Source organism: Ictidomys tridecemlineatus, chromosome 10, assembly GCF_052094955.1.
Source record: "Ictidomys tridecemlineatus isolate mIctTri1 chromosome 10, mIctTri1.hap1, whole genome shotgun sequence".
In the NCBI taxonomy this organism is placed as follows: Eukaryota; Metazoa; Chordata; class Mammalia; order Rodentia; family Sciuridae; genus Ictidomys; species Ictidomys tridecemlineatus.
Genome location: NC_135486.1, coordinates 98,029,509 through 98,053,761, shown reverse-complemented (window position 1 = coordinate 98,053,761; position 24,253 = coordinate 98,029,509). Strand labels below are relative to the sequence as shown.

Below are 24,253 nucleotides of genomic sequence, written 5' to 3'. Positions count from 1 at the left end.
TTTACAAGTGAATGTCTTCTTTATGGCTAAGTAATATTCCATGGTACATATCTACCACAATTTCTTTATCCATTCATCTGTTGAAGGGCACATAGGTTTGTTCCATAGCCTAGATATTGTGAATTGTGTTGTTATAAATATTGATGTGGCTACATTATTGTAGTATGCTGATTTAAAAACTTTTGGATATATACCAAGGAGTGGGATAACTGGGTCCAATGCTTCCTAGTTTTCTTGAGGACTCTCCATACTTCTTTCCAGAGTGGTTGCACTCCTCAACTGGTATAGAAATACAGTGTTATATTGAAATAAATCCCCAGTCCAGGCTCACTCCCAATTCAGCCTAGAGTATGTTTCTGGTCCTCAAAAAAGCTTAGGTTTCATTCATAAATTCTAAAGGCTTTCAGTTGCCCTGCTTAACTGGAAATATCTGGGAAGGTGCCCTTGTCTACATTCCTTAGAAACAAAGGATATTTTTTGAAAAAATATTCTGGTTTTGAAGGAGAGTAGCTGGATTGAAGAAGTCTTGGAAGGAAGCCTGGGTCAGAGAATGAGGACCCACCTTATTTTGATCCCATAATGGCCCTGGTATGCCCTTCACCAAATGTAAATGTACTACACATGGTTCTAGTTTGAAATCTCTCATGACATTAAATGGGGAAGTGTTGGCTTTACTAGGAGAGGCACGCTCATCTCAGTGTACTCTGAGTTTCAGGGAATTCATTTCTGCCGGGAAAAACAGCTAATCAATGAGAGGAACTGATTGAACATACTTAAATCATATGCCACATTTATTGGTTGTAATCCCAAACCAGATTTTCTGAAAATAGTTATATTTCATTTTACTGTTCTTACTTCCACTAACATAACATCACTGCACTGCAAAATTAACTCTGCAAAATGAAGTTCCCAAGGCGTGTTTCTTGATTCTGATACCAAGTGATAGAAAACATTACATCATCCCATATGAAAACATTTTCCTTAGACTCCTTGTTTCTTTCATCTCCTTTGAAAGAGTTATAATCAAGGACTGTTTCAAAGGGTGATTCTTTCTCCTTTCACAAGTCGGGCTCGAAACATCCAAATATCCTGGAAATAATACCAAACAGAATGAGTGTGTGGAACACATCCATTGGCCTATTACCCACAAAAGATTTCTAGGCTCTACAAATGCTTAAATAGGAAAACAATGCTATGATGATTATATTGAGTAATAAATAAACAAGCTTTGAAACTGCAATTAATTCTCTTAATTAAAACAATGCTAACTGCATGGAGTTGGTGGATCCCCAAGCTGTCGGCCTCGCTGATCACAGTAATGCACCAGGAGGGTAGGCTGTGATGCTGAGTCATAGCAGCCAGGATCCTTCTCTTGGCTTGTCTTTTTATTACTTGCCTGAACCACTTTGAGGTGGCAACTCTGATGAGATCAGAGTAGTGAAAATTGTACCATGGATACTGGCTTACTTGGTGTGGGGAGAGGGTACTGGAGATGGAACCCAGGGCCACTCTCCACTGATCCATATCCCCAGGCTTTTTATTTTCCATTTTGAGACAGGGGCTCACTAAGTTGCTGAGGCTGGCCTCACTTGCAATCCTCTTGCCTCAGCCCAACTGTGAAGTAGCTGGGTTTACAGGCATGTGCCACAATGCACCCTACTGCATTAATTAATAAAGCAATTGAGACCTTCTAATTTCTTGTTTCTTTTTTACTGCTGAGCATACAGCAAGGTATGGTGAAAAGAATGATTTCAGAATTAGGCCTGACTTTGAAATCTAGCTCTGTTTCTTAGGCCAGTCTCTGGGACTCCGATTTCTCCTTTACAACAAGTGTTCACTGCATTCTGGTAAAGAAAATCAGAAATGGGACATGGATGTGTTTTTGTTTTTTCAAATTCTTTGATTTGTAATTGGGCACAATACCTTTATTTTATTTATTTATTTTTATGTGATGCTGAGGATTGAACCCAGTGCTTGCACATGCTGGATGAGCACTCTACCGCTGAGTCTCAACCCCAGCCCCATGGAAGTGTTTTTATAAGTTAGAATTATGAATTTGTATTGTTATTCTATTATTCTATTGTTACTCTAAATATATCTGATAAGCTCTAATTTATGAGATACTAAAATAGTGGTGTTCATTCAGGACAACCTTCACAAACTTCAAATGTAATGTATATTCCAGGACTCCTCAGCTACCCAAATTTCATGGGTGCTCATGTCCCTGCAATAAAATAACCTCTGTACATCCTCCCATATATTTTAAACCACCCCTAGATTACTTACAGCACCTGGTGCAATAGAAACATGAGGTAGTTTTTAGGTAGGAAATAATGATTAGGAAAAAATGTCTGTACATGTTCAGTACAGATGCAATTTTTTTTCAAATATTGTTTAATATTCTGAATATTTTTTCCAATATTTCACTTGGTTGAATCCCCAATCATGGAGCATTTTTAGACAAGGGACATATTGGTAGGTTCTAAAAGGAGAAGCAAGATTCTCCACCCTGGAAAGCTGTTCCAAAGGTTCCCAGTGGCAATGTGACATCCCTCTGATGTGCTCAGCCTTACAGCATCCTAGATGACCCAGAGTCATCACTCTCAGTCTCTTGGGGGAAGGGGCATGCCCGCATTATCATTATCTCATACCAATAAAAAAAATAGGAAGCGCTTCTTGATTCAGGGCCTAAAATGTGTGTTTTATATAAAGTGAAGATGTTTATTTAATTCCCTGGATTGATAATTTGCCTTCTGCTCATCAGCATCATGGAATATCCACCACTTAAAAACAGACACTTTCCAAGTGATGTGTATCAATTAGGAAAGCACATGAAACACTGTCTAATGCCCCCTTAGATGTGTTCATCTCTGCTCCATGCACATTATGCCTCTCATAAAACTCCAGATGCACATTTACCAAAAGGAACACTGACCCCAGAACTGCTCTGTGGAGTCTGACTGGATTTCCTAATAAAAATATACTTTGCCAAGGAAGGAGGCCCGATTGAAGTCCCAAACCTTTAAGTTTGCTCCTATGCATACAGAATTCCCCTTATCCTTCATTTCAAATTAAATTAGGAATGAATTAAGCACATGAAAACAAGAAACTTCAAACATCTTGGTTTTTTCATGCAAGTGTACCTTCAAGTTTAAGCCACTTTCAGTTCCATGCAATCTGTCTGCTATTCCCACAACTTCTTTCTCAATGTTTTCTTGAATGGTGCCCTTCACGTCGATGTAGTGGCAATCAGCGCTGGCGAAATGGCAGGAAATTGCCTGTGCAAAGTGAACAATCGATAATGGAGAAAAGAACCCCATGAATGCAACATCCAAGCTAGGAGTTCTCCTTGCAGAAAGTCAATTCTTCCACCCAGAATTTGACATCTAAACTGGCAGAACACTCCATGGCATCCCAAATCTGCCTCTTTGTAGGTCAGCCTCTCCATCCTATCCCCAACTGAAGGCTAATTAAGAAATTACAAAATATATTTTTTTTACCTAGCTATACTATTTATATTTTAAAGGTATATGTAGGACAGGGGGCATAACTACGTAAGTAACCGATCTTCACATTTTTAAGCATTTAAGTTTTCCCAATGAGTGTATACCTCCATGTCCTAAAAAAAGAATGTACCCCTCTGTGGTTCATCATCTTCTTAGTCATAAACCTTAGATACCCAGTAAAATTTGGGACTGGTTATTATCTAAATGGCAATTTTTATAAAAACTTTCTGCTGTGCCTAAAATTTTGAACTTCTAAAGTGCAGATCCAACCTCAAATTTCTGTGCAAGTCCAGTGCCAAGCAGAGCCACATCAAGACCCAAGACAAAAAGAATTATTGTATATTCCTACATCCAAGTTGTTAGGAAATAATTGTAAATATTCTTCCAGAACATTAAAATAACTGAAAAATATGGAAATATTGCAATATTAATATTCTACAACTGACATCACTATTTGCATCTTTGTGCCTGCACCCCCATAGAGAGTTATTCTAGTACAGGTACTTCCTGTCTTTTACTTAAATTTTTGGCATTGAGGACAGCATGGATGTTTTGCATTAATATTGATTTAGTAAAACACCACTTATTTTGATGGCTGAGATTTTGGTAGCCCCTTCAATTTCATCCTCAGGCAATGTTCCAACTTGTATCAACCTGTGCCAGGCCCTGGTGAACCTGGTGCAAATATAAATAAATGAAGTCTGCAATCCTATACTCAGGGTTAGAACAGGGATCAGTGGGAACCAGGGAACAAATTTGGAAACCCCACTGAATCTTAAAGAAGCCTCAATAGTATGGACAACCATGTTATCTTGGGGAAAAGTGAACCGACAATACCATAAGATCTGCTGAATTTGAGAGAAGTGAGAAATCAGAAAAATTGTGAGGAATGCTGTCCATTTTTAAATGTGACCAAATTATTTAATTTAAAACATGAGATTGGAAGGGGATAAATATGGCTGTGTGCTAAATCTCATTTTGAGCAGCCAATTCAGGACCTCTGCTTCAGATCAATACTATTTTCCCAATAATAATATGATAAATTTTCTTCTTGTTCTAGTTACCCTGAGCAATTTAAATTCCAAATGTGATTATTTGAGTATTTCAGCCATTGTTTTTGCCTCAGAAAGCAGAAGCTGTGCACTGCAAGGTGAGCTACTGCTCTGAAGCAATTTCACAAATGACCAAGATTCAAGAGCAACAGGTTTAGGACACCTGGCTTTTAGGTTAGGGCATCTAGCTTCTCACAGAGTAGAGCAAAAACAAAACAAAACAAACAAACAAACAAAAGCACTAAAAAGGCAAATATACTTTCTGGCAAGTAAACTGGAAAAAACAGTCCACTTTAGTGAAAAGTCATAAATCTTTACATGTTACTATACCTATGACTTTTTGTTTTGAACTCATCTTTTAAAAACTGGATGCATACTTTCCGGAATCCTTGAGTTTGGTTCCGACCAGATCCATGGATGAGCAAAGGATGAAAGAAAACTGTGTCTCCCTTCTCCATCACAAGGTGCACTCGGGCATGGTCTTCGTCATAGTCCTGGATCCCATGGAACATGGCGTTAACTCCACCCTGGAACACATGAGACAGGCACAGTTTACAGTGGAGGAAGAAACCAATGCTTTGTGTATGACTTGGCAGGGACAGCAAGGGTTCTCTGACTTCTTCCAAGAGAAAGACTTACCTAAATTAAAATCTTAAATTTAAAAAAAATGCAGAAGACTGTGATATGTCTGGGTTTTTAAACATCATCTGCTGCAGGTACAGTGGTACACACCTGTGATCCCAGCTACTTGGGAGGCTGAGGCCAGGCATCACAAGTTCAGGGTAGACTAGCAAACTTAAATAAAGATTTGTACAAAGAGCGGAGGATATAGCTCAGTGATGGAGGGCTTGCCTAGCATGTGCAAGGCTCTGAGTTTGAACCCCAACAATGCTACAAATTAAAATCACAGGTTATTAATAAGTTCAAGGGGTTTTTGACCAAATGAAAAAATGTTGAACTTTACCTACCCTTCCTCATTGAATTATCAATAATCTAGATCAGTTCTGCCTCTTGTGGTGAATGCAAGTGAACATCTTTCTCTTAGGCAATTTACAGCCTCAATCTTAACATCCTTGCCGCAGCCTGACATTCTCCTCACCTAGAATTGTGTTCACATCATTCTTGTATTAATCAGGGTATTTTAGAGAGGCTAATTATTCTCCCCAAACCAAGTGGAGAATATGCTCAATTTTTCGAAGCTCAAAGGACTTATGTCATATTCAGAATAAAAAGAGAAAAGTAAGTTTAAATACTGTGTTTGTTGATAACTATTTCCAAAAGTAGTCAGAACTCTAGGAAATGTGTATGTCCTTATTATAGAAACTAAAATGAAAAGTGACTACATTGATGAGCCTTTATGCATCTGGGCAGAAGTGTCCCATTCCTCAGCTAAGAGTATTCTTTTCGGCAATTACCATTGTCATTGTGCTTCACATTGTGACTTTGACCCCGTGCCCTTCTTTCCTGGCCAAGGTGCATATTGACCCCTGCTAAGCTAAGCAGACCTTCCACTGCCACTGCTGTGAATCTCAGCAGCATCTCAGACACCAGTCTGCTCCCATAGCCTTGGATGCCATTCCCTTCTGCTCAATCAGCCACAGCCTCCTTAGGATTGCACCAACCCTTGCCTGTCCCTGAACTTAACTGGTGAATTTCATCATTTCCACTTTTATATCAGGATTCAGACTCAAATATTTCCACAGAACACAATCAGTAGTGCAAGAATTTGGAGAGAAAAGCCCTTGAAGCCACAGCCTTCACATCCTACAGAAGCAAGACTCAGTCTCCTTGCTCACCATAGCTGCCCTTTCCATTCTGACCATCTTTGGGGATTTCAGGATCTTCTGGTCTAGCATCAAAAAGGCTGAGAATCTTCTCTCTGGTTTTGCTGCCTCTGAGCTCCTACACCTCCTGGAAATCATGAATCATGCCTCAGACTCATCATTCATGGGTGCAGAAGCACATAATAGCTTTTCAGCATCAACATTTGAATGGATAAACCAACCATTGTTCAGCCATGCCTCAGAATACTACTCAGGAATGAAAAGGAACAAGCTACTGAGACATGAGTCAGGTTTCCTGAGCCTCTAAATACCTATGCTGTGCAACAGCAATTACTCAAAAAAAAATATATGCCACATGATTAGACTTACACGACATTTTATAAAATGCAAATTAATCAATAGGAACAGAAAGGAGGTGAGTTCTTGCCTGAGGCAGGAGATAGAAAATATCCTCTTGATTATGATGCCAGGTATGTGTGTGTGTGTGTGTGTGTGTGTGTGTGTGTGTGTGTGTGTGTGTGTCAAAATGATTAAATTATACACTGAAAATATGTGCCATCTATTATATGACAAAACCCCATATTATTAGAAATTAAAAGCTCTTGCTGCTTCCTAAAAAGGGAACAACCCCATTTTCTTCATGTAACCTCCAAGTGTTAAAGTACTTTTTAATCCTGACCTAACATAGCTTTCCAGGCTCTCCTCCCTCTTCTGCTTCCTAACATGTGCCTCCACCCCCAGCCCATCAGAACTGGGATAACCTTCAATCTTTCCTACTCCACAGTGAGATCTGAGCTTGTCAATAACTCTGATGCCTCCAAGGAGCCTTTTTGCGATAGAAAATCTACCTTGTCCTTCAAGGCTCAGCTCAATCACCCCCTCCCACCCCTGAGCCCCTGCTGGTCCTCACAGGGACAAGGAGACAATCCCTCCCTCCCTTCCTCTACTCTGAGAGCCTCAGTCAGCGGGCACTTCACACACACCAGAGTTGAGGGGTTGATGTCTGACCTCTGCCATCAGGCCTCACCATCTCAGATCTTAGCCTCTCCAACACAGGTCCCCAATCTAGCTGGCTTTCACACCCATGATGAAAGAAAAATACAATGAATATTTGATCTGATGTCCTTGAACTCCCTCTGATCCTAATTGCAAATTTCAGGTCAATGCTTTGCTGAGAAAGGAAAGCAGTCTCATTTCTAAGCTTTTTGCACCTGATGTAAAATTACAACAGTGAAAGAGATTCTGATCCAGACTCAGTGGTAAGACAGACCTACCTCCCACTGGGGGTAGTCATGTGGCTTCAGGAAACCTTTGTGGGTGCCTGGGAGGACAACCAGACAGCCGTTGTTCCGGTCAATGTGCTCCATAGCAGTCCAAGCACAAACAATGCGATTGCTGGGCCTGAAGGGGAAATAGTGCAGATCCTGGTGCAAGGGGTGCCGGGAAGTCTTCTTGCCTGAAATGAGCCTGCTGTCAAAAGGAGCTTGAGCCTCACAATTCTTATTTTTATTGTGTGTATGTGTATGTGTGTATCTATGTGTGTGTGTTGTGCTGGGGATTGAACCAGGGCCTTATGCATGCAAGGTGAGAATTCTACCAACTGGGTTATATCCCCAGCCCCAGAATTCTTATTCTTTGCCTGAATAAATAACACATTGACCTTCCCTTGCAAAAAACAACCACATCAAACACTGTGTGGTTTCCATTATGGAAAATCAGTTCCAAGAGAACAGAACCAAACAAATATAGCAGTCAACATGGGGCTTGGAATCTATACTTTCTTCTGAGTTTCTGGTTGCTGGGTGCTTACTCTCTTTTCTAGGGAGCTGCATATACTTCATCATTTCTGTTGTGCTTTATTCCTCTGTCACTCTGAATTTGGCACAGAGCTAGTAGGCAGTAGGAATTAAAAACAAAAAAAGCTGGATGAACTAAATTGAAGATAAAGTTACAGAGTCAAATTTGAGGTCCGCTTCAAAGTGGCTGATGCCAAAAACAGTTCCCTTAGAGGTCTTAATTCACAGGCATCCTGTGTACTGTCAGTATCCATTCAGATTCATTGACCACAAGTACATTTTCCCCAGTTTGAGCTTAGAACTTGGTTCCCCAACTACTTTATCTCCCCAGGCAGGACATCCATGGAGGAAGACATTTAGTAACCCTGAGCTTCAGTCTTATCATATAAAAATCGCCCAGCTCTCAGAAGGAACTAAAAGTAGAAAAGAATAAAGCCATTCATGGTTGATTTCTGTTACTGTTACAGAAAAATCTCTCCATGTGGTCTGAGAGCCACCTGCAGTAGAATCTCTGGGGATGGTATTAAAAGGCAGACACCTGGGATCTACTTAAGAATTGGTGTCTCATTGAGGACTTAGATATAGGTTTGACAAGCACAAGGCACCACAAGGTGAATGTGACTTGTAGTAATAGCTTTCATCATGTTGCTAATAATGATATCTTCAGATTAGGAATGCAGAATCCATGTGATCCTGGCTAAGAATGGTGGGTAAAGATCAGAGATGTTGAACAGAAGGAGTCTATGATACAAGAACAGTCACATTTCTTAAACTGCCACTTCAGACAGCCAATCATTTGAAAATTTAGCAATAACATATCTGAAATATCATCACATACTCCAAAGTTGGTATAACATGAACTCTTTTAAGACTTAAACAAAAGCACTCAAATTCACTCAACCAAAAGAATTTGGTTACACACCTTACTGGAACAACAACTTTACATATTTTAATTACACAATCTTTTTTTCTTTCCTCTCTTTAACAAATAAGAGCCTTTTACCAGTATCTGGAGGTTTGTTAATCAGCATTGTGTGCATCGCCATGATATTGGGTCCAGTGAAGCACTCCACATACTTGAGAATCTAAGAAAAGGAAGAAGAAGAAAAACAACCTCATGGGAAATCAGAAGTATAGGCAAGGGGCATAAAGTGTCCACACAAGAATCAAACTGACAACAGTATAAACATCAACTGGTATTTTGCAATCTTGCCAAGCATGTATACCTCAGAGTTGGAAACCATTCTAAATTTCCAACACTACAAATTAAATATGACTGTTTGAGCATGCCTGGAGAATAATCCAATGAGTGTGGTCATTCTCTCAACAACTCTTCCCTCAGGTTCATGAACCAAGCAGAGTAATGGCCAGAGGAGAACCAAGAGTGAACAAGAAAAGAAGGTCCCTGTCCCCATGGAGTTTTAGTCCCTTGAGAAGAAAGGAAAGTAGGGAATCTGAACGTCACGGATGATAGTGCTTCATTCACCATGAGATAGTTCTGGCTTCAAGTGCTATCTATGATCCACCTGCAGACTTCTATTCCCACCACAGCATGAGAGGTGAGAACTATCCCATCACAGCATGGGATGGTTGGGGGCCATTTTCCCTGGCCTTCTCTCCAGGATGCTGGGTGGGACATCACAGGTGATTTACCTGTGCTATCTGTCCTCAGGAGTAAAACTGTCTAATAACATCTGGTTATGATTTTCCATGAGTGCTATATGGAAAGTCTCTTTCAAACCTATTTTAAACAAGTGGTTAGGAAAACATGGTGCTAAAAGGTGGGAGTGTACAAATACACTTGAGGATGCAGGAACTAATTTCAGAAGAATGCACAAAGCGCTCACAGCAAACAGAGCTTCAGTAGAAAGAATCTGCTTCTCATGTTGTGCCTTCTGCACTGCTTAGGAGATTTTATATATATATAAAATATGAGAAATATATATATATGAGAAATACCCTTAAAGAAAAATAATTTCAAAAACAAAAACAACCCTAATTTAGGCCAAGCCTTGTGACATATGCCTGTTATCCCAGCTCCTTGGGAGGCTAAGGTAGGAAAATCAAGGCCAGCCTCAACCACAGCATGACTCTTTCTCAAAACAAAGAATAAAGAAGGTTGGAAGTATAGTTCAGCGATAAAGTGCCCCAGAGTTTAATCCATAGTACCATAAATAAATAAAATTAAATAAAAACTAATTTAAGAGTTGGGGTTGTAGCTTAGTGGTAGAGTGCTTGCCCAGCAAATGTGAGGCCCTGGGTTCTATCCTCAGTACCACATAAAGGTAGATAAATAAAATAAAGGTATTGTATCCATTTACAACTACAAATTTAAAAAAAAAAAACTAATTTGAATTTAAAAAGCAAAATCATTCCATCAACCCGATATATGAAACAAATAGAAAAGTCAATACATTTACAAATACAGCCTCACAGTTTTACCCCTGTTGATATTGAGTCTTGGAACAGCTGTTCCTCTTTAACAGAAAATTCCTATCTTTCTTAACAAAAGATAATTAGCACACTCCACAGCAGCATTTCACTATCTTGATGCTACTGGTATCTTGGTTGGGATAATTCTTGGGGGAGAGGGCGTCATAGGATGTCAGACCCCATTACCAACATCTTTGGTCCCTACCCACTAGAAGCCACTAGTGTACCCACTGTGAGGTTATCATCACCAGGAAGTCTTCACACATTGCCAGTATCCACTGGGAAGCAAAATCACCTCAATCTGAAAGCCACCATGCTAGCACCATGAGTAGAAGGGGATTAAATCCAGGACAACCAGTAGATCTTGGGGCAGACCTCCAGGCTGGCTATGAAGGAGAAACCAAAGGTTAGTAGTCTCTAACCTCTGGGAGAGTGCAGAATCTAAAGAGCTCCTTATCTTCCTGAAAATCTTGGATCTTCGAGATTGTTTTCTCACTTGGACTATATTCTGATTTTGCAATGGACACATCTCTCATTACCATCAGTCCTACTGGTTTCGACTCCTCTCTGCAGATCTTTTCAAATTCAACCCTAGAAAATTAAATATACAAACAATGTCATGACCTCTGCTCTAAGCCCCTGGTTGACCCTGACCTGTGTAAATAGCTGCAGATTCAGGAGCAGTTTCTACCTAGTCAGCCCTCAGGCCTAGTGAGGCAGGGAGGAGGAAATGGCCAACTCAGAAATCGTGGTCTCCTAGCTGAAATCCACTGCCAGAATGATAATATTGCTTTGTTTAACACCTCAGTAGGAAGACATTTTCATGATTACACTGTAATAATACAAGGTGAATATCTCTTATCTGAAATACTTAGAACTAGAATATTTCAGATTTCAGATATTTTTTGGTTTGGGGAATATAGACATGTACATAATGAGCTGATTATGATAGAGCATGCCTGTTATCCCAGAGAAGTGACTGCAGGATAGTAAATTTGAGACCAGTCTATTCAATTTCAAGACTGTCTGAAAATTAAATATACAAAGGACTGGGAATGGAACTTCATGATAAAGTTTTCTTGGGTTCAATCTCAAGCACTAAAAACAATAATAACCTTTTTGTTTGTTTGTTTTTGGTACCAGAGATTGAACTGAGGGGCACTCACCCACTGAGCCACATCCCCAGCCCTATTTTGTATTTTATTTAGAGACAAGTCTCACTAAGTTGCTTAGTGCATCGCCATTGCTAAGGCTGCCTTTGAACTCAGGATCCTCCTGCTTCAGTCTCCCGAGCCGCTGGGATTACAGGTGTGTGCCACCTCGCCTGGCTGAAAATAATAATAATCTTAATAACAAAAATAATAATGAGATGTCCTGGAGATGACACTAAGACTCATCCCCAAATTACTTTATGCTTCCTCTATACCTTATACACATAGCTTAAAGGCAATTTTATACAAAGTTTTTAGTGTATCTGTATTGTGGCCAAGACCATCACATGGGTCAGGCATGGAATTTTCCCCTTATGACATCATCTTGGTGCTCAATGATTCGTATATCAAATTTTCTGATAAGTGATGCTTGGCTTGTAATAGCAAATACTCCTATAGCACCTACCTTATACCAGGCATTGTTCACAGTGCTCTCCATATATTTTACCTTATCTTGTCCCAATAATAATGCCAGATCAGTGCTATTACTATGCCCATTTTACAGAGGAATACACACAGGTATGGAAAACTTAGTTCATACTCTTTGGTCCAATACTTCTAGTTGTAGGTCTTTAAGAAAATGACCTTAAAATGTCTGTGGGACACACCATGTTAAGTGGTAAAGCTGAGATTAAGGCCAGAAATTCTGGCTCCAGAGCCCATGCTTCTAAACACATCCCAACAAACCACATCACTCAAAATACCTGAACATGCAGAGGCTAATCTAACATGTACTCCCATCACATACATGACATACATATTTTATGAATTTTTATTCTTCTATTACAATTATACCTAATAGTAGAATCCATTGTGATATATTCACACTTACACAGAGTATCTGTTAGTCAGTTTCATTCCCCAGCACCTCTCCTTTTCCTCCCCTCTTCCATCCCATGGACCCCTTTCCTATACTCTACTGATCTTCCTTCTGTTTTCATAAGACCTCTTTTTACCCCCTTGTTTCTCTCTGGTTTCCACATATGAAAGGAAACAATGACCCTTGACTTTCGGAATCTTACTTACTGCACTTAAATGATATCCTCCAGTTCCACCCTTTTCCCTGCAAATGACATAACTGCCATAAAACATTTTTTTGTGTGTAAAATAAGCAAGAGTATTTCTGCACCTAAAGCGTTGAATATCAGCATCGGGTACTAGATTTTTAATAACAAGAAATCCATTTTCTTCATAAAATTTTCTCTGTTCCAGGCTTAGCACATCATTATCCAAAGTATACCTATAGGAGAAAAAGGCACCAAATTAGTACAAATTTTATATTACAACCTAACATTATGTACCAAGAACCCAAGAAGTCTTTGATCCAATAGCTCTAGTATAAGTCTTTAAGAAAATGATCTTAAAATGTTTGAAAAACTTCAGGTCCAAAATATCAACAATGGTCACAAAATGTACAGTAATAAAAGAAAAATTAATGACTGACATACCTACTTGATGGAGCATTAAAACTGAAGGACACAAGAGTGTGGAAAATTCAAATGATAATAAAATGATTACAATGATATAGACATGACATTATTTGTGAAAAGATAACTGCTGAGACACACACCAAAAAAAAAGTGAAAAACATTTTGCCAAATAGTGATTGTCTTTGAATAATAGAATTTTGGGTGATTTTTTTTAAAACAATTCCCTCTATTTCTCTGATTTTGAACTTTTTGTAGAGTGCACATATATGGTTTTCAGTTGGGGAACTAATCCAATAAATTTTATATTTTCAACTTAATACATTCTCAGAAGTAATCAAAGTAAACAAAAGCTAAATGAGAGTTCAACAAACAAGCGAATACAAATCATCTGTCTCTTAAGATAGAACTTTGACTATAACAATATTAATGAGGGTCAAGGCCTTCCCTTTAAAGGTGATTGAAGATAATACACCTGGGTGAACACAGTGATGTGGGCTTGTAATCCCAGAGATTCAGGAGACTGAAGGAGGAGGATGACAAGTTCTAATCCAGCCGCAGCAATTAAGGGAGGCCCTAAGCATCTTAGACAGTCACTGTCTCAAAATAAAAAATCAAAAGGACTGGGGATACAGTTCAGTAGTAAACCATTATGGGTTTAATCAACATACACACTCAGAAAAAGATAGTAAACCTGCCAGGTGTGGTATACACACTTCTATAATTCCAGCTACTCAGGAAGCTGAGGCAGGAAGATTGCCTGAGCCCTGGAGTGCAAAACAACCTGGGCAACATACAAGACCCACAACTCAAAAATATTAAAAAGAGGAGGAGGGGGAGGGGGAGGGGGGAGGAGGAGGAGAAAGAAAGAAAAAGAAAAAGAAGGATATGAAGAAAAAGTAGAAATGTATATTGTAAACCAAAAAATTAGCTAATATTTCAGTTTAACTTAATTATAAACTAATTTAACTGTGATAACTCGTGGTTCCATTTTCAAAACTCAGATTATACATTTTCTGGTATTTTTCCTTCTTTCTGAATTTAAGAATAAATATAGAAAATTAAAGTCAAAGTCTTCAAAAACAATCACAATTCTACTAATTAGAACAATCCTGGAAAGAGAGAATGTGTATAATAAATTTTAATCAGGCAACATGGTATATTGCATATCATATCCAAGCTAACACTGGAAAAGCATTTATATACATAGTAAGGAAACCAATTAAAATTACATCTACTTACTGGAATTGCTGAGGATGGAAACTGGCAGGGGCAATAGGCCCTGAAGTCGGGGAAGCTACCTAACCAGTGAATTAAGGTGAACAAAGTAAAATTTGGGAGTCAAACTTGTCTAGAAACATCCACCTTCTCTGGGGTGGTTCTCACAGGAACCAGGTGCTCAGGTTTCCCACATCACCCCGACAGGCGCACACTGCTGCTTTAAGTTCTTTCATTTATATCACTTTGTCTCATTGTCACAATAATCTGAGGAGGTGGTGAGAATATCAGGGACTTTATAGTGATATGCAAATGAATGGAAAACACTAAAAAGTTTACAAATGATTTAACTAGTAGAATAATGAGTTACATGTTTTTAATTTCCCATTTCAACTTATCTTCTTTAAACACACACACACACACACACACACACACACACACACGACATGTTATACTTCAAGAATGATTAATCCTTATTCCAAAATATACCATTCTAAGAAACAATGAAGGCTGGAAAAAAATTGTCACAAGTCTTTAAGAAGTCTAAGACTAAAGGAAACATTCACTATAAATCTTGGTCAGTGTTGTCCAAGATCATAGTCACCAGGCACCTCTGGCTATTTAAGCTGAAATTAATTGAATGTTAAAATGCAGTCCCTCACCTGCACGAATCCTAATTTGACATATTTCAATGGCTCAATAACCACATGTGGCTGGGGCTACTATATTGCACAATCCAGGAATGAAATATTTCATCATCACAGAAAGCTAAACTCAACAGTGCTGATATGGGAAAAAAAAAAATATCAAAAATCTATTCTCTAAGCTCAGCAATAGCAGGGTCAGGAAATCCATTTAAAAAAAAATATATCAAGAGGGTTGGGATTTAGCTTAGTGGTAGAACACTTGCACCACACCTTGGGTTCCATTCCCAGAATGACAAAGATGAAAAACAAATCAATGAGAGGCTGAACCAAGAAATCCTAATTATACTCCTAAATATATCCAGTCCCAGTTTATCACAACTCTCAGTATTTAGCCTGCATCAGAAACAGAATATATAGGAGACCTCAGGGCAACACCTCTAGATTCTGATTCTGCAGTCTGAGTTGAATTGAGCCTTAGAATTTGCATTCCCCACCACTCCTGGGATGAAACCCAGGGCCCTGCAGTACTAGGTAAGTCTTCTATCACCAAATTAAACCTACTGAGCTAACTTGCACAGCAAAATTCCTTTTCTAACAAATTCTTCTGAAAAATTCCCAGGGAACACAGATGCCACTGGTCTATGGACCACACTATGACAAACACTGGTATAGTTAAATAATTCAAATTTTTAATTTCTTTTATTCTCTGTTTCTCACTGTTCTACCACTGTAAAATGTACTGACATCCTCTCCTGGAGTCTCTTTACCACTTTACCATCCTATGGACAAAGTTTAAACTGGCAATGTTCTTCCATGTTGCTGCTTGGAAACCCACTGGGAAGAACAACACTGAAAGTCCAAGACACAGCTATTAGACTCAACCTTAGGAGAGATGTCAGGATGTTAACAAAAAGCAGAAAAAAAAAAAAAGAGAGAGGCTACTGGCCTAAGGAAAAACTCCAGGCAGTTCCTACAGAGCTTCCCAAAGCACTCTCTGAATGAGAAGGCTTAAAGTGAGCAGGCAAAAGCAGTTCAAGAAACCGATTTGATTAGTGGGTCCTATTCACACTCACACATTTCTGGATCTGTTCCTCCCCTATAACCTGGCACACACACCCTGCTGGCATTCACTTCTGAAGACTCAAGGACAACCCAGGTGCTGGATTCTAAATCCTTTTCCAAACACCAAAGCAGACACTGCCAGGGTCCCCAGATCACCAGAGGCTGCCACAGAGCACAGAGCTCCACTAGCAAGAGGAGCAACCAGAAGCTGAGGCTGAGAGAGGATTCCACCATTCTAGTGGCCTGTCCTCTAAGTCCCTTCCAGTCAGCTCTATGCTTCTGTATGATTGTCCTGGGGCATTTTTTGGTCTCCAGATATTCATTCGCAGAGGTCGTGCACACTCAGTGCAGAAAATGACAAGGCAGCTGACTATGGCAAGGCCTCCTTTGGGACCCACCCCCTCTCTAAGAAGGACCAGAAAGGTGGAGCGACGCGATAGCTGCCACGGAAACCAGGAGGGTCCTGTACCAATCGCCAGGAAAGAAGCCCTTGAGGGCGTGGGGGCCAGCCTCCACCCCGCTCGCGGGCGCCAGTTTGAGATGTCACCTTTGCAGGGATAGCAGAGCGGAGGGTCAAAAAGGGCATGCGAAGTGTCCCTCCTGCGCCCTGGAGGCCACCACCTAGGCCCGGGCCACCCCCAAGAACTAGGCTGCTGTGCTCCATCTGGACGGAGCCCAGCCCAGCCCAAAGGATACCACGGCACCGGCCAAAGGACGGCCGAGGTGCCCCAGAACCATCCGCAGGCGAGTGGCGGCCCGCTGCTGCTCCATGGCGGCGGCGAGGACACCCACCCGCGGGGCCCGGGCTCCACTTCATTTCCGGGCCGCCCCGCCTCCTGGCGAGAGAGGGAAGGCGCAGCTGCCCTGCGCGACTCCCAGGCTCCGCCTCCCGGGCCCGGCGGAGAGACTCCCAGGACCCCGGGTCAGCTGGGTCCCCTGGCACCTGGGCTCCTTCTTCTCCTGCGCGCTGTTTCTAATCCACAGGGACCCTCCCTGGATGATCATAGCTTCAGTCCATCAACAACCAGCCATCCTCGCGACTCTTCTCTCCACTGCTAAACCAGTATAATCCAAAGGTTTATCCCTAAAAATCTGTCCTGCTGTTCCAAAGAGATTTAATTTACTGCGAATCCAGCCCAAAATATTAGTTTGCCTGCCCCTCCCCCTTAAGTGTATTAAATAAATGACTTCCAGAAAATTGTGATAAAGTCTAGCAAAATTTGAATTTTTTTTTACAGAACTAAAAGTTCTTTAGGAAGATCTCTTTGTAACATCTTGTTGTAAGACCTGCAGATGATTGGCATTGCATCTGCTCTCTCATTAGTTCTTTAGCATGGAGTTACTTCCAGAATTTTGTTCCTTGTAAACTTGCTATCATGTCTTTAATGGAGTCTTTATGTAATTTGGTGACAGTGCCATAGTACATGGTGACCATCAGCCCATAAGGTATTATGTGTTTGTTCAGAGGGAACATCAGCCACTGGAAAACGGCCTACCCTTTGGCCTTCACCTTTGGGTTCTTTATGCCTTTCCCATGACATTCTTCACCTGTGTCCTAGAGTCTAGAGTCCTGCTCACAGAAGGAAATAAAATAAATTTTGAAATTTCAATGAAATACAGAGAAAGGACTGGGGATGTGGCTCAGTGATTAAGTGCCCCTGAATTCAACACACCACCACCACCACCCCCGGGGGAAAAAAAAGAACTTCCTTATTATCCAGCAATTTCATTTCTGGAATTGAAAGCCAAAAGATACTTCAAGAATGGAAAGCAGGTTCTCATTCATGTTCACAGCCGAACTGTTCACAGTCTAAAAGGAGGAAAGCAACCCACAATGGAGAAGTCAATGAGCAGAGGTCCATATAGACATACCATGGAATATTATTCAGTTTTTAAAAGGATGGACGTTCTGACACATGCCACAGCATGGAAGAACCTAGGACACTGTGCTAAGTGAAATAACCTGTCAGGAAAAGACAAATACTTTGTATCTGAGTGTCCCTAAAGTAACCAAATTCATACAGTCAGGAGGTAGAATGTGGTGACCCTGGCTAGGGGAAATGGGAAAGGATAATTAGCATTGACTGGGGATGATGTGTCAGTTCAGTAAATTGAAAAGAGTTCTGTCAATGGATGTTCCAGCAGAGGTTTGCTCCCACACTTCACAAGGAGGGTGCGCATGGGTGAAAAACAGCCCTAGTCATCCTGCCGTCATTCCCCTTCCCACTACAGAGTGTGTACCTACAAATTGCTATGTGAACTAATGGATAGAAAGGACACAGATGAAATGAGAATTGCATGTTCCTAACAGAAGAGTTGGCTTTCACTCACAGATGCACACGGGGACTGATAAAGTGTGCTCTTTTCCCTGGTGAAGTTTGGTTTGTCAATAGCATTCGAGTAGGATGTTTGCACATGTGGTTGTAATCATAACAACTGAGGAGGCCCAGGCAGGAGGAACAAATTATGCTGAAACTAGTTGAAAGTTCATTCTAGATCAAAGCAGTCCCCTCTGCATGGTGTTTGCACTGGCATTCCTTATTTACATTTTAATTCCTACCATTCTAGAACCAGTTTTCTTAGGCCCTCTTAATGATTCTCTTGCCTTCACTCCTTTCCATATGTGGCTAAGAAAATAACAAATGTGGAAACACAAGACGTAGGAAAACCTGTGCTGAGCAGAATGACAGGAAAGGCACTAGGTTGTTTCTTTCTTAATGAAGTCTTCACTAGAATTTTTAAAATAAGGACTATATCTCCTTGCTGCCCTCAAGTGGTATAAAAATACAATGCTATATTGGAATTAATCCCCAGTCCAGGCTCACTCCCAATTCAGGCTAAAGAATCTTAAAATGTCCCTGTTCCTCGAAACAGCTTAGGTTTCATTCATAAATGCTAAAGGCTTTCAATTACCCTGCTTAATAGGAAATACAGGGGAAGTTACTCTTGTTTACATTCCTTAAAAACAAAGGAAAAAATATTGTGTTTTTGAAGGAGAGTTGCTAGGTTGAAGAAGTCTTGGAAGGAATCCTGAATCAGAGAATGAGGACCCATCCTAATTTTGGTCCCATGATGTCCTTTTTACTCCTTTCACCAAATGTGAATGTACTACACAATGTACTACACATTGGAAATCTCTCATGGCATGAAAGTAGGAGATGGTAGATTTACTGGGAAAGGGTGGTGGGTTTACTGGGAGAGGGGTGTTTATCTCAGTGCATACTGGGTTTCAAAAAAATACATTTTTTTTGCCTGGAAAAAGAGCTGATTCAATGAAAGGAGCTTATTGAATATGCTTAAATCATCATCTTTATTATTTGTAATCCCAAAGCATTTTTTCTGAAAACAGCAATATTTCATTAAGTTCATTGCACTGAAAAATTAACTCTACACAATAAAGTGCCCAATACTTGCTTCTTGATTTTGTTAACAAGTGATAGACAATAGCAAGACTGTGGAACCAACCTAGATGCCCTTCAATAGACGAATGGATAAAAAAAATGTGGCATTTATACACAATGGAGTATTACTCTGCATTAAGAAATGACAAAATCATAGAATTTGGAGGGAAATGGATGGCATTAGAGCAGATTATGCTAAGCGAAGCTAGCCAAGCCCTAAAAAACAAATGCCAAATGTCTTCTTTGATATAAGGAGAGTAATTAAGAACAGACTAGGGAAGAAGAGCACGAGAAGAAGACCATCATTAAACAGGGTTGAGAGGTGGGAGGGAAAGGGAGAGAGAAGGGAAATTGCATGGAAATGGAACGAGACCCTTAGGGTTATACAAAATTACATACAAGAGGAAGTGAGGGGAAAGGGAAAAATAATACAAGGGGGAGGAATGAATTACAGTAGGGGGGGTAGAGAGAGAAGAGGGGAGGGGAGGGGAGGGGAGGGGGGATAGTAGAGGATAGGAAAGGCAGCAGAATACAACAGACACTAGGATGGCAATATGTAAATCAATGGAAGTGTAACTGAGGTGATTCTGCAAGCTGTATACGGGGTAAAATGGGAATGCATAACCCACTTGAATCAAAATGTGAAATATGATATATCAAGAACTATGTAATGGAGGGGTAAGACAAGATAATACAAGTGGAAGAAATGATTTACAGTAGAAGGGGTAGAGAGAGAAAAGGGGAGGGGAGGGAAGGAGAGGGGGGATAGTAGAGATTAGGACTAACAGCAGAATACATCAGACACTAGAAAGGCAATATGTCAATCAATGGAAGGGTAACTGATGTGATACAGCAATCTATATACGGGGTAAAGTTGGGAGTTCATAACCCGCTTGAATCAAACTGTGAAATATGATGTATTAAGAACTGTGTAAGGTTTTGAACGACCAACAATAAAAAAAAAATAAAAAAATTATAAAAAAAACAAGTGATAGAAAAGATTACATCATCCCAATATGAAAACATTTTCCTTAGACTCCTTGTTTCTTCTGATTTCCTTTAAAAGAGTTAAAATTAAGGACTGTTTCAAATGTTGGTTCTTTCTCCTTTCACAAGTCGTGCTTGAAACATAAAAATATCCTAGAAATAAACCAAACAATGAGTTTATAGAACACTTCCTTTAACCTGTTCCCACAAGACAAGATTTCTAGCCTCTACAAATGATAAGATAACAAAACTATTTTTAAAAAGTTACTTTAAAACTATTATAATAATATTGGTCAGTAAATAAAACAAGTTTTGAAACTCCAATTAATTCTCTTGCCAACATTAATTCATTGCCAATGTCAGTGCTAGGCACACAGAGTCAGTGGGTCCCCAAGCTGTTGGCCTTGCTGATCACAGGTAATGCACCAGGGAAGGTGGCTGTGATGCTCAGTCACCGCAGTTCACAACCCTTCTCTCGGCTTAGCTTTTTGTTACTTGCCTGAACCACTTTGAGGTGGCAACTCTGATGAGATCAGAGTAGTGAACATGGTACCATGGATACTGGCTTACTTGGTGTGGGGAGAGGGTACTGGAGATGGAACCCAGGGCCACTCTCCACTGATCCATATCCCCAGGCTTTTTATTTTCCATTTTGAAACAGGGGCTCACTAAGTTGCTGAGGCTGGCCTCACTTGCAATCCTCCTGCCTCAGCCAAACTGTGAAGTTTACAGGCATGTGCCACAACGCACCCTACTGCATTTATTAATAATGCAGTTGGGAAATTCTTATTTCTTGTTTTTTTTTTCTTTTTGTAGTTGTAGATGGACAGAATGCCTTTATTTTATGTGTTTATTTTTATGTGGTGCTAAGGATCAAACCCAGTGCCTTATACATATTAGGTAAGCACTCTGCAACTGAGCTCAAACCCCAGCCCCTCTTGTTTATTTTTGAGCAACAGCAGGGTATGGTGGAAAGAGTTATTTCAAAATTAGGCCTGACTGTGAAATATAGCTCTGTTAGTTAGACCAGTGTCTGAAATGCTAATTCTTCCTTTATAGTAAGTACTATACAGACTGTTCATTGGGTTCTGGTGAAGAAAATGAGAAAAGGGACATGGAAGTGTTTATATACATTAGAATTATAAACCATATCAAAAAGTTGATATGGTAATTCTATTATTATTCTAAGAACACCTGATTAATTCTAACTTATAAAGTAAATTATGTAAATATGGGAGGTGTTCCTTTAGCACAACCTTCATAAACTTCAAATTTAATGAATTGTTCCAGGACCACTTAGATACCAAAGTACATGGATGCTCAAGTCCCTACAATAAAATAACCTCTGTACATCCTCCCTTATATTTCAAATCACTCTAGATTTCTTTTAGCACTTGGTACAATAGAAACACTATTCAAATACACTGTAATAGTAGGGATTTTTAAAATGTCTGTACATGTTCAGTACAGATGCAATTATTTTTAAATAGTTTAAGTATTTTCTAACAATTCGGTTGGTTGAATCTCCAATTGTGGAGTATTTTCAGACAAGGGGCACATCTGTAAGTTCTAAAGGGAGAAGCAAGACTCTCCACCCTGGAAAGCTGTTCTGATGGTTCTCAATGGCCCATCCACTGGTGGGCAGTGACCTAAAGCATCCTGGGTGGCCCAGAGTTTTCATCATTCTCAGTCCCTTAGAGGAAGGGACATACCTATACTCTCATTATCTCATACAATTAAAATAAATAGGAATAGCTTCTTGGTTCAGAGCCTAAAATGTGTGTTTTATATAAAGTAAAGTTATTCATTTAATCGTACTGATTGATAATTTATCTATTGCTCATCAGCATCATTGAATATCTGCTACTTAAAAACAGATACTTTCCAAGTGATGTGTACCAATTAAGAAAACACACGAAATACTGTCTCCTGCCCCTCATCCCTAAGCATTCCTGATCCTTCATCTCTGTTCCACACACATTATGCCTCTCATAAAACTCCAGATGCACATTTACTAAAAGCAACACTGACCCCAGAATTGCTCTTTGAAGTCTGACTGGATTGCCTGATAGAAATATTAATCATAGGCATGCAATACTGCACCCAACCAGGATTTGACTTACAAACTGCCAGACCCCTCCATGGCATCCTAAATCTGTCTTTTTGTAAGTCATCCTCTCCTTCCAGCCCCCCAGCTAAATCCTAATTAATAAATTACAAAAAAGGAAATTTAACTAGCTGTGGTATATACTTTTTTAAGGTATATATAGGACAGGGGGCATAAGTCCCTAAGTAACAGATCTTGACATTTTTAAGCTTAAGTTTTCTCAATGAGTGTATATCTCCAAATCCTAAAAAGAAATGTACCACCCTGTGGTTCATCATCTTAGTCATAAAAGTTAGTTAATAAGTTGTCACTGCAGTGGCAAGTTATATGAAAGCTGAAATTATCTTGAGAAAGAACATAGCACACTTCTCAATCAGAAGTGACATTTAGGGGTCAACACGTTGATATTATTACCCAGCTTGTTTCCTGCTGAAGGTAAGGCTGAGGTTACTTAGCTCTCCTTTTTCCAGAAAAAAAAAAGTATAAACAGTTCTAAGTGGAAAAACAATAGCTAGAATTCACCTTCTTTGTCATGATTTAGTTATCTTAAGGCAATCACACCTGTCAAAAGGATCTTCTACTTCATACCAAATTTCAAATTTCTGGAGTACAGATTCCATTTCTTGTGCAGGCTCCAGTGTCATGCACAACCATAACAGGCAAAGCAAAAGGAAAAGTGTGCACTTTTACATCCATGTAAAAATGGTAAGTATTTTTCCAGAACATATAGTCATTGAAAATATAGAAAAATTGCTAAGTTAACATGCTATTTTAGTATTTCAGCCACAAGGCAGTGCACTATATGGTGAGACACTCTGAAGCAATTTCACAAATGACCAAGATTTAAAAGTAACAGGTTTAGAATCCTAGAGGCACCTGACTTCTGACTGAGTAGAGCAAAAAAAAAAGCACAAGGAAGGCAAATATACTTCCTGGTAAGTAAATTGGAAAAAACAGTCTAGTTTAGTGAAAAGTCATAAATCTTTTACATGTTACCTTTTACATGTACCTATGATTTTCTCTTTTGAACCCATTCATCTTTCAAAACTGGAACAACGTGGATGCATACTTTCTAGAATCCTTGAGTTTGGTTCCGATCAGATCCATGTATGAGCAATGGGTGTCTCCCTTCTGCATCACAAGGTGCACTCGGGCATGGTCTTGGTCATAGTTCTGGATCCTATGGGACATGGGGTTAACTCCACCCTGGAACACATAAGAGAGGCACAGTCTACACTGGAGGAAGAAACCAATGCTTTGTGTATGACTTGGCAGGGACAGCAAGGGTTCTCCGACTTCTACCAAGATAAAGACATATCAAATTAGTTTCTTAAATTAAAACTAATGAAAAAATCTGTCATATGTCTGGGTTTTGAACATCACATGCTGTGGGTACAGTGGTACACACCTGTGATCCCAGCTACTTGGGAGGCTGAGACCTGGCATCACAAGTTCAGGGCAGCCTAAGCAAACTTACCAACACCCCATCTGAAATTAAGATTTTTACAAAAGAATGGAGATGTAGCCCAGTGGTGGAGGATTTGCCTAGGATGTGTGTTGGAATAACTTTCAGTCTCAGCAAGCAGCTACGAGCAACTCAGAAGTGCCTAAAATATCCACCT

At 39.9% G+C, this 24,253-nt stretch overlaps 1 protein-coding gene across 1 annotated transcript; it reads right to left on the bottom strand.

The window, feature by feature from the left end:
- Window positions 1-773: 773 nt before the first annotated feature.
- On the bottom strand, window positions 774-16,990 carry LOC101978365 (phytanoyl-CoA dioxygenase, peroxisomal). The gene is made up of 9 exons (XM_078023518.1): window positions 16,833-16,990; window positions 14,452-14,510; window positions 12,912-13,022; window positions 10,994-11,162; window positions 9,142-9,223; window positions 7,617-7,798; window positions 4,936-5,085; window positions 3,144-3,278; window positions 774-1,089 (listed from the first exon to the last, which is right to left on the bottom strand). Exons 1-9 carry the CDS (start codon window positions 16,905-16,907, stop codon window positions 1,036-1,038), a joined length of 1,017 nt encoding a protein of 338 aa, XP_077879644.1. The 5' UTR covers window positions 16,908-16,990; the 3' UTR covers window positions 774-1,035.
- Between the last annotated feature and the right edge of the window lie 7,263 nt (window positions 16,991-24,253).

Bases quoted from the DNA above. Each gene is read 5' to 3' on its own strand.
- LOC101978365 (XM_078023518.1), bottom strand. From the start codon at position 16,907: ATGGAGCAGCAGCGGGCCGCCACTCGCCTGCGGATGGTTCTGGGGCAC. The intron at 13,023-14,451 runs GTAAGTAGATGT...TTTCTCCTATAG, and splicing joins TTCCATCCTCAGCAATTCCA to GTATACTTTGGATAATGATG. The intron at 11,163-12,911 runs GTGCAGAAATAC...TTAATTTTCTAG, and splicing joins GCTGATATTCAACGCTTTAG to GGTTGAATTTGAAAAGATCT.